General features: G+C 52.8%; 1 protein-coding gene across 11 annotated transcripts in view; it reads left to right on the top strand.

Moving 5' to 3' along the window:
- Window positions 1-16,315, top strand: part of GTF2IRD1 (GTF2I repeat domain containing 1) — a 117,966-nt gene extending 101,651 nt beyond the window's left edge. For 8 of the 11 annotated variants that reach the window (XM_024984740.2, XM_024984738.2, XM_059881224.1 and 5 more), the window contains 5 exons: window positions 6,057-6,134; window positions 8,736-8,928; window positions 11,873-11,910; window positions 14,893-15,032; window positions 16,070-16,229. In XM_024984740.2, the coding sequence (XP_024840508.1) occupies window positions 6,057-6,134; window positions 8,736-8,928; window positions 11,873-11,910; window positions 14,893-15,032; window positions 16,070-16,138 (518 nt within the window). In that variant the 3' untranslated portion in view covers window positions 16,139-16,229. The other 3 variants (NM_001191468.3, XM_024984741.2, XM_059881225.1) reach the window with 3 other exon arrangements.
- The last annotated feature ends 454 nt before the right edge of the window (window positions 16,316-16,769 follow it).

Raw genomic sequence — 16,769 nt, 5'->3', positions numbered from 1 at the left:
GTTCATGGGATTCTCCAGGCAAGAATACTGGAGTGGGTTGCCATTTTCTTCTCCAGGGAATCTTCCCGACCCAGGGATCAAACCTGCATCTCTTGCGTCTCCTGTATCAGCAGGTGGATTCTTTACCACTAGCGCCAGCTGGGAAGCCAGGTGACAATCAAAAATAACAAAAACAATTGTTATTATTTTAGTGAATTTATTTTTGACTGCCCTGGGTCTTCGTTGCTGTGCATGGGCTTTCTCTAGTTGCAGTCTGCGGGCTTCTCATTTCAGTTGTTTCTCTTGTTTCAGGAGTTAAGGCACATGGACTTAGTTGCCCCACCACACATTAGATCTTCCTGGAGCAGGGATTGAACCTGGGTCACCGGCATTGGCAGGCAGATTCTTCTTAAGCACTGGACCACCAGGGGAGTCCGTGGGTCTGGTTTATGGCTGGATCGCCCAGTCCGAGCCCGGCAGAGCGGAGAGGCTGCTTCGAGAGGAGAGAGGAGAAATAATTATATTCTTCCCCCAGAGACTGGCTTCTCCCCTCTCTCGCTGCCGCTGCCTCTGTGTCATTCTGGAACGTGATTCCCAGCACACAGTTATCAACCCGAGCTGGGCACCTCAGACTAGGTGCAGAAAGGCCAGGCTGCTCCGGGCTCTTGTACTTTGCCCCCCAGAGAGCGCTGTGGGGCCACCCCAGGCGTCCCCCTGAGCTGCCTGGCTTAAAACTGTGTACCCAGCGTGGCTGTGATTTAATGAGCTTGGTTGCTTGCTTTCCCCAGGCAAAATTCAGTTAATCCTTGGGCTAACAGACAGCCGATTAGAAAGGACAAGAGGAGAGCTCCTGGGGCAGACCATAGAGAGAGAAACCAGAAAACTGGAAAAAGCAAAAAAAGGGCAGGAGAAATGCCAGCCCGGGGCAGTGGGGGACAGGTCACTGCAGCCAGGGCAAGTTCAGCAGCACTTTCTGGATGGTACTGGGGTTCAGGTCATGAGGGTGACCTCCCCTACCCCCAAATTGTGTGCTTAATTAGAAAAGGGGTATTTGGTGTGGGTTGTTTTATGTTTATTTGTATTCATTTCTGGCTGTGCTGGGTCTTTGTTGCTGTGCAGGCTTTTCTCTGGTTGTGGCGAGAGGGGGCTACTCTCTCGTGGCGCACGACCTTCTCGTTATGGTGGCCTCTCGTCGTGAGCACGGGCTCTAGGGCACGCGGGCTCAGTCGTTGCAGCTTCCGGGCCCCAGAGCGCAGGCTCAGTAGTTGTGGCACACGGGCTTAGTTGCCCCAAAGTACATGGGATCTTCCTGGATCAGGGATCGAAATCAGGTCTCCTGCATTGGCCGGCGGATTCTTTACCCCTGAGTCACCGAGGAAGCCTGCTCGATGAGTTTTAGAAAATGTCCTCCCCTAAATGAGTCAAGCAAACCCAGAGACTTAAAAGAAATAAACTTCCATCTTCTGGAAGAGTTTTCTGTGTAAGATTTCATTTCCTGAGACTGTGTGAGATGACTGAGACAGTGGTCTGCTAATCATGTCAATGATAACTGGACATTGATGGCATAAGACCTTACTTTTTTTTTTTTTTTATGTAGTATCATTAAATCCCTCCCTAACACGTCAGGATTCCCATTAGAGGGATGTCAGAACTGACTCAGAGAGGTTGAGTGCTTTTCCAAACACCACACAGCATTAGGGGTATGGTCAAGATTGCCTTGGAATCTGCTGTCGTTGGCCCCGGGGATGCCCTTTCTCCCCACTGTCTGCAGGCATTCAAGCAGGTACCTGGAGGCTACACAGCCTCCGCATGGAGCCCTGTGATGTTTCCAAATGGAGAACATTCTGAAACGTTTGCAACTGTTGGAGTCCTTATAGCCAGCCTGGGTTTGCAGACACTCCGTCAGGTCCCCCCAGGGAAGAACAGTAATGACAACTAGCCCGAGACTGCGCCAGGCACGGGCAGGACGTCCTCAGCTCCGTGCGGTCATTGTTGCAACTTTCCAAACAAGGAAATGCAGTGGTGACCCAAGATCATGAGCTAATAACAGCCGAGACTTGAGACCAGGCAGTCAAGCTTCAGAGCGTGTGGTCTTAATCGGTCTTAAATTCCGGCAACAGGGCTGTACCTCAGTCTACGAAAGACCATGGGGCTTCTGGCCGAGACCCCACGGGCCCCAGGGATTGTGCCTCACCACCACCACACACAACACACACACACGCTCTCTCTCTCGTGTTCTCTGACCCTCGTTTTGCTCATTAGCAGACCAGACTCAGCGATGATGGTTGCCAGGGCCGCCCCGCCCTGCCCACAGCCGTCCTTGGGGAGGTCCCTGGTGACCACCGGCCTGGCTGCCGCCTCTCCAGGCAGTGGGCGTATGATGGTGGTGGTAGGAGCCTGGCAGTGTCAGGAAGGAGGTGACCGACCCACAGCCTGCCAAGAGGCCCATTGGGCTGAGCCATGCAGGCTAGGAGGAAGCGTGGCCTTCCTCCCCCATGTCCGGGGCTTGCCAGGACTTGTGGGGGCCAGCTGGGGACAGTGACCACAATCCACGTCACAGCAGGCCAGCTCTGTCCTAGGCATCTCTGAGCCTGGACCCGAGTGTGTTCATCCCTCCCCCTGCAAGGCTGGAGGTAAAGTGAGGGCACCTGTGGTTCAAGTTCAACCTCCCAAATACTGGGTCCCTCCTTGGCCCTCATCCCACAAGGGCTTCCCTCCTTTTTCGTCCAAGTACACAGAGTCCCTTGGAGGAAATCAAACCAGGGACTTGGAGAGTCCCTGCAAGGAGATCAAACCAGTCAATCCTAAAGGAAATCAACCCTGAATATTCATTGGAAAGACTGATGCTGAAGCTGAAGCTCCAATACTTTGGCCACCTGATGCAAAGAACTGACTCATTGGAAAAGACCCTGATGCTGGGAAAGATTGAAGGCAGGAGGAGACAGGGATGACAGAGGATAAGATGGTTGGATGGCATCACTGACTCAATGGACATGAGTTTGAGCAAACTGGGAGATAATGAAGGACAGAGGAGCCTGGTGGGCTACAATCCGTGGGGTTGCAAAAGGTCGGACACAACTGAGCACGCGCACACACACACACTCACAAAACATTTGTTGAGCACTTGTGAAGTGCCTGGAGCCCCGACGTGTGCCGATCAGGCCGAGCGCCACAGGGCCTGGGGGGGCACAGCTGTCACCCCCTCCGAGAAGCCCTCCATGCTCCCCAGCTGGGTTGGGGGGTCCCCCTCGCCCCCCGTGCTTCCACCAGGCTCTCACTGACAGTTCTCAAGCCCGATGGGTCACCCCGTGTCCCTCACTGTTGACTGCCTCATCTCGGACTTTTTCTGTACTCTGACGCAAGGTCAGCACTGCATCCCCACGGGACCATGCTTGTGAAATATTTGTCCAAGACAAATATTGTTTCAGGACAGTGAGCAGAAATGCTGAGAGGTGACACAACCCACCCGTGACTGAACCAACACAAGCCTAGGTTTTCGACTCCAAGTTCTTCGCCCTCCCAGAGCCTGGCATTGCCTCTCCCCCAAGGCGAGGGCAGTGTGAGGCTCAGGGCCGCCCTGTGTCTCTCTCCACCCACTGACAGTGGAGTAGCAGGGGTCTGCAGGGGAAGGCGGGGTGGGTGAGTGAGTCCCACGCTCCCAGACACACCCATGTGCCCAGGTGATAGTCACATCCAGCAACCACGAGAACCTGAGCTTGCAGGCTTGTCTTTGAGGTACTGTCGACTTCCTTTTGTTAGTTATTTATGGCTGCGCTGAGCCTTTGTAGCTGCACGCAGGCTTTCTCTAGTTGCAGCCAGCGGGGACGACCTTGCTGCAGTGCCAGGCTTCCCATTGTGGTGGCTTCTCTCGGGCTTCAGTAGTGGTGGCGCACCAGCTTAGCTGCCTTGCAGCACGTGGGATCTTCCCCGACCAGGGATCGAACCTACGTCCCCTCCATTGGCAGTCGGATTCTTAACCACTGGACCACCAGGGAAGTCCGCTGTCTACTTCCTTTTAATCCAGAAGGCTTTGTCATATACCGACTGAGTCCCAGCCCTGCCCTGGGCTTGAGAGGAGACAAAGATGTGGAACTATGAGCTGATAGAACGAGAGATTTAGTGGAAACACCTTAAACATCAACTCTTCTTTCTAGAGATGGGAAACTGAAAATTCAGGAAACCCAGTGTGCCTGGTAGAGCGAAAGACCCGGACTTCTGGGTCAAATAGGGTATTCCTGGCCCTGCAGGGCTGTGTGACCTTGGGCGGGTTACTTAACCTCTCTCTGAACCTTTGTGGACTGTGGTGAGCAACGGCCACGACCATGTCTGGGAAGGCTGCCGGCGGAGTCTCCAGTGCACATTGGGTGGATCCAGGTTGATCTTTCCCTGGCCTCTGTGGTGCTGCCATGTCCGGGCAGAGTCCCGGAGCCATCCCTGGTGGCAGGGGGAGTAGCTGGATAGAAAGTGTCTTCCACCTCCCCGCAGGCTCGAGGTGGCCCCGGGGCCCAGGACTTGTCTTAGTTGACTGCTGACGTGGGCGGAGGTCAGGTTGATGCTGCCACCTCTGGGGTCCTGAAGACCATGGGGAAGGGCTGTGATGGGGTGTGTGGGAAGGTGGGAGGGCTCCCGGGTGCCGAGTTCGGGGTCTCAGTGTGCCCAGGGGCAACCATCACCCCCCGAGATGGGGACGCAGGAGGAAGATGTTATCTGGGATGCCTGACACTGGCAGTGCCCCCTGGCACCTGGGTGGCTGGTTGGTTGTGCTTGAAGAGAGAGAGATCCCGGAACTCTGAGATTTGGATATCTGGATGCTAGAATTAGGAGCGTGGGCATGAACGGGACCAGACAGGGCTACAGTGGGTGGGTGGAGGGGGAGGGGGTACTGGGAGGGCAGCGGGTGACGCAGGAGGGGTGCCAGGCAGTGTGGGAAGCTCTCTGCCCTGCAGGGCTGGGCGGGCAAGGCCCCTCCCTGGCGGTGGAGCCAGGGGAAGGCTGGGCCTCGTGCCCGGGGTGTGAAGTGCAGGCGGGGGGCAGCAGACAGTCTGAGTGGCACAGAGCCCTGGGCCTCCCAAATGGAACTGAGTTCTGTGAGATTTTTCCAGATTAGAACAGGAGTTGTTTTTCTTTGTCGACCCATTCTGTCTGCTCTGCCCCTCACCTCTCAGGCCCTGGCTCCCTGCCGGCTTCTAGCTCCCTGCCCCCGCCCCCCGAGGCCCAGCCCATGTGGTGAACTGTGCCACGGTGCCCCGGGGCCCTTCCTGGAACGCCCGCTCCTGGGACACATGCCCATGACTGCTCTGCCAGGACCTCCTCTATGCCATCCATGCCCCGCTTCTTCCTGGCCCAGCCCAGGCCTGTCTCTGGGGGCTCCACTGACCCCAGCTGCTCTTCCAGGCCAAGGAGAGGGCTGAGGGAGGGGAGCACAGGGTCCGGGCAGAAGGTGCCCCCTCAAGGGCCCCCCTGGTCACAAGCTTTGGGCTCTGGGTCTGCGAGGCAGCCAGGTGACTTCCTGCAAGCCCAGCTCAGTCAGGTGGCACAAGACCCCCACCTCCCTGCCCCCCCCCCCGACCCACCCCATCCACTTCCCCTGGCCCCACCCTGTGCTTCAGCCCCAGCCAGCACACTGTGACCTTTCACCTTTCGATGCCCGTGCAGGGGGGCTGATCCTACACCTGGGGTGTCTTTCCCCACCCCCACTCCATCCTGCCTTCTCTTGAACATGCCCCCTCTCCCATCTCCTCGGGGGTGTCCCCGGTCACACTTCTGGGTGGGTGCGCGGCCTGGCCGTCACCCCCACTAGGCTGTGAGTCCCTGGGAGGAGGCTTCTGGCCTCCTTCTCCTCGGGGTGCTGCATGCCTGATGCGGGGCCTGTGCTGGGGAAGCTGTTCAGAGAATGCAGGATGGGTGGATGGATGTACGGACAGACGGCTGAGGCCAGCAACAGGTTGCAGGGGAGTGGGCGGGCCCTGGAGCGCCTGTGCCAGCCAGTGGTGGTCTGGGCCACCACGTGGGAGAAGGAGCAGGTCCCGGGGCCGAGCCTGTGGGGACCCTCACGCCCCCTTGCCTTCCTCTCATAGACGAAGATGATGCCAACAGGCTCGGGGAGAAGGTGATCCTCCGGGAGCAGGTGAAGGAGCTCTTCAACGAGAAATACGGTCAGTGCATAGTGAGGGAGGGAGGGCAGGGCTGCAGGGCAGCCTTCCTTGGGGTCCCCCTTCTTCTGCAGCCAACCTGGCATCCAGTTGTCCCCAGCTGACCTGTATGCTCCCTGGGGACATAGTTGCACTGTGACTGATGAGAGCTGACTCGTCATTCTGCCCCCCAACCAAGAAAGTGAGGGGGAAAGGAATCAATCAGCGGTGCACACAGCTGGGACAGCGGTCAGCCTTAAGCGCCTCTAGGGCTGGGCTGTGTGGCAGAGGCCGTGGCCCACAGCCGAGTGCCTGTTCATGCAGACGCTTGTCTGCCCAGCACACACTCAGCCCTGAGAATCTAGAGGCAGGAGTCTGATCCCGCCATCAGGGGGGCTCAATGTGGTGAGGGCATTGGCCATGGAATAGATGCAAAGTGCCAAGTCCCCTGCAGAAGGCATCCAGGTGCTAGGGAAGAACCCAGGATGGTACAGTTGATAATACAGCCACCACCAATGGAGCAGTTTCTAGATTACTGAGTGTCAGGCAGCACTAGGTGCTCTGTATACATTTTTTTTCCCACCACTTTTTTATTTTGCAAAACTGAAACTCATACCCATTAAATAACAGCTCACCGTTTCCCCTCCTACTTTCTGTTTCTCTGAATTTGACTACTCTCATACCTCACATCGGAGAAGGCGATGGCACCCCACTCCAGTACTCTTGCCTGGAAAATCCCAGGGATGGAGGAGCCTGGTGGGCTGCAGTCCATGGGGTCGTGACGAGTCGGACATGACTGAACGACTTCACTTTCACTTTTCACTTTCATTCATTGGAGAAGGAAATGGCAACCCACTCCAGTGTTCTTGCCTGAAGAATCCCAGGGATGGGGGAGCCTGGTGGGCTGCCGTCTGTGGGGTCGCACAGAATCGGACACAACTGAAATGACTTAGCAGCAGCAGCAGCAGCATACCTCACATAAGTGAAAAGATACAGTGTTTGTGGCTCATCCATGTTGCAGCTTGTGTCAGAATTTTCTGGCTCTTGAAGGTTGAATAAGATTCCCTCATATATGCTGTCTATGGGGTCGCACAGAGTCAGACACAACTGAAGCAACTTAGCAGCAGCAGCAGCAGCAGTGTGTATATTAGGTTTTGTTTGTCCATTCATCCGCCGAAAGACACCTGTTGCTTGCACCTCTTGCCTCTTGGGCAGCTCTGTATGTGTTTTGTTTGTGATGAATTTAGCAGTATTACCTACTTTGTATTGTAGTTGAGAGTTAGAAGACTTTTTTTTTTAAAGAATTTCAGAGAGGGACAAAGGAAAACAGGAAAGTATAGAAGTGTGATGAGGAGGCAGGGGTAATGGGAGCCTAGCCATGGCTGGATCCGTGAACAAGAAAGCTCCTTGGAAGAAGGGACGTTTGAGCAGGAACTTGCACATCAGGGGGGACAAACAGAGGGACGCTTGCCAGGTGTAGGGAACAGCTCAGTGACTGCGGAGCAGTGAGGAGGCAGGTGGGCCAGGAGTGGGAGGGTGCGGGGGCAGAGGTTCTCGATGAGTGCAGAGAGGGGGGCAGCCCAGGACTTGGGGTTTCGTTTTGACAGTAACAGGAAGCGACTCTGCTGTGTGGTTTGCTGTGGCTTTTTCACTTTTTATTTTGAAATCAGTTTTCAAAGCAGAGAGAATGACTCAGTGACCCACCGTGTAATCCACAGACCTGGCTTCTGTGCTTATATCTTATATCTAAGCCCAGTTCATTGGGCTTCCTGGGTGGTGCTAGTGGTGAAGAACCCACCTGCCAATGTGGGAGACTTAGGTTCAGTCGCTAGGTTGGGAAGATCCCCTGGTGGAGGGCATGGCAATCCACTCCAGTATTCTTGCTTAGAGACTTCTCCATAGAGAATTCGAGTATTCTCCACATAGAATCCCATGAACAGAATTCGATAGGCATGGTTTGATAGCTTTAGTACTTTAAAACAAACCTAAGACATCCCGTCATTTAGTCCATAAATACCTAAGTAAGGACTTTTATTTTTTCCAACACAACAGGAGTAGATTTTATATCTATGGTTTTTTTTGGCCTTGCAGGATGTTAGTTCCCCAACCAGGGATCAAAACCATGCCCCCTGCAGTGGAAGCAAGGAGTCCTAAGCACTGGACCTCCAGGGAATTCCTTGGATTTTTTTTTTTTTTTTTTAATTTATTGAAGTATAGTTGATTTACAATGCTGTGTTAATTTCTGCTGTACACGGTGACTCAGTTTTATAAATATATATATATATATATTCTTTTTCATATTCTTTTCCATTCTGGTTTATCACAGGATATTAAATACAGTTCCCTGTGCTACACAGTAGGACCTTGGTGTTTATCCATCCTGTACATATAATAGCTTGTACCTGCTAATCCCAGACTCCCAGTCCTTCCCTCCTCATCCCCCACCCCTGGATTTTTAGTTTTGCTAATTGGGTTAAAACAAACAAACCAGCGGTGTGTATTGACTTACAAACTCTCTGGGGTACAGTGGCTACCAGGTGGGCCATGCTAAGTCCCAGCCCTTCCCCAGAGAGCTCGCCTGAGACCGGGGAATCTTTCCTCACCCTGACCCCCTGTGCGCTCTAGGTGAGGCTCTGGGTCTGAACCGGCCCGTGCTGGTCCCTTATAAACTGATCCGGGACAGCCCAGATGCCGTTGAGGTCACGGGCCTGCCTGATGACATCCCTTTCCGGAACCCCAACACATACGACATCCACCGGCTGGAGAAGATCCTGAAGGCCCGCGAGCATGTCCGCATGGTCATCATCAACCAGCTCCAGTGAGTGCCCCCGGCACCTGCCCCAGCGGGTTGGGGGTGCATGGGGGAGGGAGGGTGCTGTCTGGATCTGGGAGGGGAACCCCCAGAGCTTTCCCAGCCAGGAGTCCAAAACAGAAATAGCGAGAAAAGGAGAGAGAGGAAACTCTCACTTGCACAGAATCCGGTAGACAGCCTAGCTGTCTTTCATCTTTTTTTTTTTTTTTGATGTGGACCATTTTAAAAGTCTTTATTGAATTTGTTACAGTATTGCTTCTGTTTTATGTTTTGGTTTTTTGGCCTCGAGGTGTTTGGGATCTTAACTCCCCTGACAAGGGCTTGAACCCACGCCTGTTGCACAGGAAGGCCACATGCTAACCACTAGACTGCCAGGGAAGTCCCAGCAGTCTCCTCTTAAAAGATGAAGAAACAGATATCCAGAGTGAGAAAGGGACAGTGTAAGTCACAGTGGGTTAGCTGGGCTCCAGACCTACCCATCTCAGTCTGTGCAGGCTGCTGTAACAGAGCACCACGCACCAGGCAGCTTAAGCAACAGAACTTCATTTCTCACTGTCATGGAGGCTGAGAAGCGCAAGATCAACATGTCAGCAGATTTGGGCCCTGGTGAGGCTCTTCCAGGTTCACAGTGAGCGTCTTCTCACTATGTCCTCACAGGGTGGAAGGGATGAGGGAGCAATCTGGAACCTCTTATATAAAGGCACTAATCCTATTCATGAGGGCTCCACCCTCCATATCTAATCACTTCTCAAAGGTGCCACCAACAAATACCATCACACTGGGGATTAGGTTTTTTTTCAACATGTGAATTCTTCAGGGACACAAGCACTTAGGCTATAGTGCCAGATGTCCTGATTCTAACCCCTTTCAACTGAAACACATGGCCTCAGCATTCATAGGTATTTATTTTTTCAATGTTAATTAAATTTGATGTTTTTTTTACTATACCACTCATTTTTACCTGTTTTACTATATTTAGAAAATAACAGTAATTCAGTACCCCCAACCCTAGAAATAGCCTCTGTCTGTATTTTACTGTATATCCCTATATACTTTTTAAAATAAATAGTTTATTTGATTATTTTTCGGATTTAAAAAAAATACACAAACCTGGAAAATACAAAAAGGTGGAAGGAAGGAAGATAACCCATAACCCTCCTATTTAGAGTTAACACTGGTGGTGCCTTTCTTTGACTTTCTCTTCTACCCACATTTTCTTTCCAAGTTAACACTCCATGTCTTTGAGGGTTTTTTAAGTTTTTATGTATTTATTCACTCATTCATTTATTTTGGCTATGCTGGGTCTTCATTGCAGCTCCCAGGCTCAGTAGCTGAAGTCCTTGTACAAAGTTTCAGCATATGAGATCTAGTTCCCCGACCAGGGATCAAACCCACACTGCCTGCAGTGGAAGCGCAGAGTCTCAACCTTCCTGGCGGTTCAGTGATTAGGATTCAGCGTTTTCACTGCGGTGGCCTGGGTTTGATCCCTGGTCAGGGAGCTAAGATTCCATAAGCCACACGTATTGTGGCTTTTTTATTTAAAAAATACAACTTTTTTTTGGAGGGGAGCAGCCAAAACTTATTTTTTAATAAAATAATATAAAGTAAAATAATTGTGTCCAAAAAATTATATCATTCAATTGATCTGAGTTGTCCAGCTACAGAAATAGCAGTGTGCCAGAGGATTGTTTGGACTCGTGATACTTTAAAGATGCAATAAAATATCTATAGATCTGGGGGGAGAAATCACATTATGCAGTGAAAGTGAAAGTCGCTCAGTCATGTCTGACTTTTTGTGACCCCATGGACTATATATAGTCCATGGAATTCTCTAGGCCAGAATACTGGAGTGGGTAGCCTTCCCCTTCTCCAGGCGATCTTCCCAACCCAGGGATGGAACCCAGGTCTCCCGCATGGCAGGCAGATTCTCTACCAGCTAAGCCACCAGGGAAGCCCCACATTATTCAGCGGGGCCTCAGATGAAAAGTAGAGGTTTCCCTCTCTTCCCATGTATGTTCACCCCTTGAAGTAATTTCTGGCAAATAGGAGAAAATGCACACCCACCCCCAATAGGTGTACCTCCCAGAGAGAAGACATTCTGGGCTTTTCCTTCCATGTTTCCACTTTTCTTTTTTCTTTTAATACCCATTATATATATATATATATATATATATATAATATCTAATTTGGGGGGTTCTTATAATAATGCTGCAAGTAAAATAATCATTAAAATAAAAAGTAAAAGACATATTAGGGCTTCCGTGGTGACTCAGTGGTAAAGAAACCGCCTGCTAATGCAGGAGACAAGAGTTCGATCCCTGATCCAGGAAGATCCCACACGTCGCGTGGCAACTAAGCCCATGTGCCACAACTGCTAAGCTTGTGCTCTAGAGCCTGGGAGCCACAAGCACTGAAGCCCGTGTGCCCTAGAGCCTATGCTTTGAAACAAGAGAAGCCACCACAGTGAGAAGCCCTGGAACTGCAGCTAGAGGGTAGCCCCCACGTGCCGCAACTAGAGAGAGCAACGAAGACCCGGCACAGCCAAAACTAAATAAATAAAAACAAACATTAAAAGAAAAAAAAAAGAATCCAGGTTCCTTTTTAGAATATATATATATATATTTAAAAAATAGTGCTATCTCGTATATCCACTTACATAAATGTAGGCACACACTTCAGATCACTTGGTCAGACGACACCCTCGCTTTCTAGAGGAAACCAGTCCGAGGGGTGACCTACCTGGCTGGGCACTGACAGTGCCAGGCTTGCCATCACCCCGCCTGCTCCGGGCAGGGACACTGACTGCTTTCATCCGGGTCTTTCCTGGCTAATGTTCCAGCATTGGTGGCAGCTTCTTCATCTTACAATGTCGCCCACATTCAGGGAGCAGGTGAGGAGGGGGAGGGGAAACTTGGTGTTCTGACTGCCACCTCATTTCTCTCTTTTTCAGACCTTTTGCAGAAATCTGTAATGACGCCAAGGTGCCAGGTAAGTCAGAGGCTGAAGAGGCCACCCTTCTGCTTCTCGGGGACCAGACACAGCTGAGCCAGGGGGCACGAGATAGAGGAAAGTGTAGTCGTCCTGCCTGGAACTTCCCCAGGGAGCCTGAGACCTTCTGCAAGGCCAGTATCCCCAGAAGGCCCCAGGAAGCCTGCAGATGCCCTTCAGAGAGGCCCTGCCATGGAGAGCTGAGCCTGGCAGATCAGCTAGAGAGAAGGAGGGACAGGCAGGAGCCAGCAGGAGGGGGCGTCAGGTAGGATGGGGAAGTCACCTGAGGTGGGGAGAGGGGGTGACCTATGCCCTGCAGGGGTGAGGCATGTGGGCGCTGCCCAAGACTGGCTGGGCCCCTGGACTCTGCCTGCATTTTCAGGGCAACACCTGCAGTAGACCCTAGTCTTCTAGAACCTTTCGGGGTCCTGGAACCTGGGAAACTCTCGGATTCTGATCAAGCAGGTGTGTCACAGGACTCGAGAGGCTGGAGCCCCAGGGATTGGGAGGTGCACCTCTGGTTAAGAAACACTGATTTACAGGGAATTCCCCAGCAGTCCAGTGGTTAGGACTTTGCACTCTCACTACTGAGGGTCCAGGTTCAATCCCTGGTTGGGGAACTAAGATCTCCCAGGCCGCTTGCCACGGCCAAACAACAACAACAACACTGATCTAGTCCCACCTCTCATGGTACAGTTGGGAAACTGAGGCCCGGGGGGGGGGGTGGCGGGGGGGGAAGGGACTTAGCAAGGCCACACAGTGAGCTGGCGGCCTCCTCGAGCCTGGTGTGCTGACCATCCATCTGAACCACAGGCCACGATGGACTGTAGGCCCCAACATGGCTGTTCAGTGGGGACAGTGACAGGATTCAATGAGGCTACCCCACCCCAGCCTGAGACGTAAGGTCCTAACTCCAAATGGTCAGGGTTCCCCTGGAATGCCACAGCCTTCTAGCATGTGCTGATGCCAAGGGCATGGCATGGGATAGGGAGGTGACTAGGTTTGGGAGCTGCTCCCAAGTCAGAGGCAAACATGCAGAAGGCCCCATGGAGGCCTCCGGGAGGAGAGTTTGAGACAAATTATCAGAGACTTACAGGCTTCCCTGGTGGCTCAGACAGGAAAAAAAATCCGCCTGCCGATGCAGGAGACCTGGGTTCAATCCCTGGGCCTGGAAGATCCCCTGGAGAAGGGAATGGCTACCCACTCCAGTATTCTTGCCTGGAGAATCCCCATGGACGGAGAAGCCTGGTAGGCTGCAGTCAATGGGATCGCAAAGAATCAGACATGACTGAGCAGCAACTAACACTTTCATTTTATCAGAGACATATCCACCACCCCCCACCATGGCCACCTTTAGGGTCTTACAGTGACCCCCACAGTGGCCACTGCCCGGGGTGAGCACTTCTGAGTTGTCTGCACATGGAGCCTCCTGCAAAAATCCCTCCTCCCTGGCTCATAGCCTGGGTTCCTTCTGCCTCCACAGTCTTCTATTTCCCGGGATCTCCACTCATACTGCATCCAGACCCCAGCCTCTGGCTTTGCTTCACCAGCTAGATAGTTGCCCTCCCAGGCCCAGCACGCCCTTATCTGTGTCATTAAGACCTTTCCGTGGGCTGTGTCAATAAGCTGTATCCCCTCAGTCAAGCCCAAATCTCCACTTACGCAGCACACAGCTGCAAATATTTGAGGGGAGCCACACCGTGAAGGGAGATCTTAGTTCCCTGACCAGGGGTGGAACTTGTAGCTCCTGTAGTGGAAGCGTGGAGTCCTGACACTGGACCACCAGGGAGGTTCCCAATACACAGCTGCAAATCTTAATTTTTAAAAATTTTTGGCTGCACTAGGCCTTCATTGCTATGGGCGGGCTTTCCCTAGTTGTGGCGAGCAGGGGCTCCGCTTGGTTGCGGTGCGAGGGCTCCTCATCACGGTGGCTTCTTTTGTTGGGGAGCACAGGCTCTAGGGCGTTCGGGCTTCAGTAGTTGGATACACGGGCTTCGTTGCCCCTCAGCATGTGGAATCTTCCCGGACCAGGGATCGAACCCGTGTCCCCTGCATTGTCAGGTGGATTCTTAACCCCTGGCCCATCAGGGAAGTCCCCCACACATAACTGCAAATCTTTTTGCTAAGTCTTTCATAATCACATGAACTGGATTCAGTAACAGCGCAACCCTTGCTGGTCCTGCTCTGCGCTGGGCTTAGTACTGGGTTCCTTCATACTGTTAGTCTCCTTTGAGTCTTATATCATACAGCTTCCAAACCCTTTTGGCTCAGAGAGGTTCATCATTTTCCCAGGGTCACACATCTAGTAAGTGGCAGCTGTGGAGTTTGAACTTTGGGCTTCTGGCTCTAAACCAGGCTTTCTCTCCACTGGGACACTGCCTGTCCACCAATGCCTGTGACCTGTCGTTTGTCACAGCATTGTCAGATCTGGGTCATCACACGTCGGCGGTAACAGTAGCAACCATACTGATAGCAGTTCTTAGTTGCTGAGTATTTACTGGGGACCAGGTACATTATCTCGTGAGACGCTCCCAGCAAACCTGCAGAATCTCACTCACATTCTACCTGTGACAAAACTGAAGGTACAAGGCCATTAAGTGACTCTCCCTGAGACCCAAGGCTGTATGGCTCTGAGTCTGGGAGTTCTTCGGAGCCTGGGACTTTGGACTCTACCTGGTCCGGGAAGGGTATAAGGAAACCCTGGGCCTGAGCTGAGCCTGCTGGGGAAGCCTCACTGGAGGAGGAGGCCATAGTGTCAGCAAAGCAGACAGTGAGCGGGAGGAGGAGGGTGGGCAAGTCGGGTGTGGGGGCTGCTCAGGGAAGGCGGCTGCGGAGATGGGCCTCAGCCACTGGGGGATCAGGAGCCTTGAGTTTTGAGCAGAGGACTTCAAACCGGCGAATAAGGCCTTTTCCAAGGAAGGGTCAGGAAGCCAAGACACAGTGGCCCTGGCACCCGGCATCAGCAACCCTTTCTCCCACCAGCCAAAGACAGCAGCATTCCCAAGCGCAAGAGAAAGCGGGTCTCCGAAGGGAACTCCGTCTCCTCCTCCTCCTCCTCGTCTTCCTCTTCCTCCTCCTCTAACCCGGAGTCGTTAGCATCCACCAACCAGATCTCGCTCGTGGTAAAGTTGCGCAGAACAGGACCTGACCGCTCTTCCCTCTGGCTTTCAGCCGGCACTCGGGCAGGGTCGTCTACGCTGGGGTGTGGGTCCAGGGTGCGGGGAGACGCCAGGTGCTGAGCAGGGTCTGCAGACTCTCCTGCCTGCCCCACCCATGAGCTAGTCCACCTCTCCTCTCATCAGGTGCTCACAGGCACCTGGGGGAAGGAATTCACAGGCCCACTATGCAGATGGGCAAGCTGAGGCCTCAGAGTGGGAAGGGACTTGACACCTCCTCCCACTCGATAGGACCTTGAGCAGACTCCCGGGTTCCCAGGACAGTTGGATGCTAGACTAATCTCTGTGCTCACATCACATGCTGTGAGCCACAGGGCTGTGAGGCATGGGTGTTACCCACAGTACTTAGATGAGGAAAACCTGGGACAGAAGCACATTAACTCTGCAGCCTCACGCTGGTCAGTGGTGGATGGACACCCCACCTCCAGATCACCACCTGCTCTGTCACATGGCTCCTCTCGAGAGGAGAGCCTCATTAAAGGCACAATTCAAGGGTTCTTTCTGATTTCAATGGGGAGAATATCGGAAGCCAGTTGAAAACTTTAGGGTTTGTTTATGCTCGGACCCCTTCCTGAAAAGCACAGAAGTTCAGGCTTTGCCTCTGTCCCTGCCAGGGTGCTCACAGAGGGTCCCTCAACCCTCCCGCCACCCAGAGAGACAGGAAGGCTTGCTCTGGAGCCTGAGGCCTGGAGGGGGCTGAGTTTATGGGGCTCAGGCCACCTGTTCTGAGCAATCCCCAATTTCTTCCCCACGTCTGCCCAGACGGTTGGTCCCTGGGACACAGGTGGGAACAGATCAGAAAGCTCCAGCCCTGGCCCCACGGTCACTGGTGAACCGTGAGATCTTAAGTCACAGCCCCCTCTCTGGGCCTCCCACAGCTTCAAAATAAATAGCATCCAAGGAAGTCCTTCAGAAAGCGTCCCGGGGGGCTCTCGGAGTCACCTGGAGTCCTAACCCAGGCTGTCTGTCCCCCCTCTCTCTAGCAATGGCCAATGTACATGGTGGACTATGCCGGCCTGAACGTGCAACTCCCGGGACCTCTGAATTACTAGACCTCAGTGCTGAATCAGGACCTCACTCAGAAAGACTAAAGGAAATGTAATTTATGTACAAAGTGTATATTCGAATATGTATCGATGCCTTTTAGTTTTTCCAATGATTTTTACACTATATTCCTGCCGCCAAGGCCTTTTTAAATAAGTAAAAAAAAAAAAAAAAGAAAAAAAAAAGCATTGACTCTGTTCCTAACTGTTACTTGTTCTCTTTTGGAATTTGTGGCTGCAGCTGCCGTCCCTGGAATGAGGTCAGGAAGTTTGGCTCAGCTGGTCTGCCCAGGCCTTCCGTCTTTGCCAAGAACAGAGGCCACGGCCCTGACCACAGGGCCCTGGGTACAGGCTTCATTCATTTTGCTGCTGCTGGGGTCACATGACCTCAGGACGCAGTACCAGAAGAAGGTGAAGTGCAGGGCCAATCCCCTGGCCTCAGGGAGCGTGCAGTGTGGTGGAGGGTCGTCTTGTCCTGGGCCCAATAACAGGTGCCGTCAAGAAGGTCAGATATGATAAGCAGACATGGAATCTCCATAGCTGGAGGGAAGACGTCTTGGAGACGGGGCCTTTGGGTTGGGCCTGGAGAGGTGACATGGCTTTTGGTTTGTTTTTTATTTTTTGGCCACGCTGTGCAGCA

Source organism: Bos taurus, chromosome 25 (assembly GCF_002263795.3).
Source record: "Bos taurus isolate L1 Dominette 01449 registration number 42190680 breed Hereford chromosome 25, ARS-UCD2.0, whole genome shotgun sequence".
Lineage (NCBI taxonomy): Eukaryota > Metazoa > Chordata > Mammalia > Artiodactyla > Bovidae > Bos > Bos taurus.
Note: the sequence above shows the minus strand (reverse complement) of the source record. Positions and strands in the feature narration are given on the sequence as shown.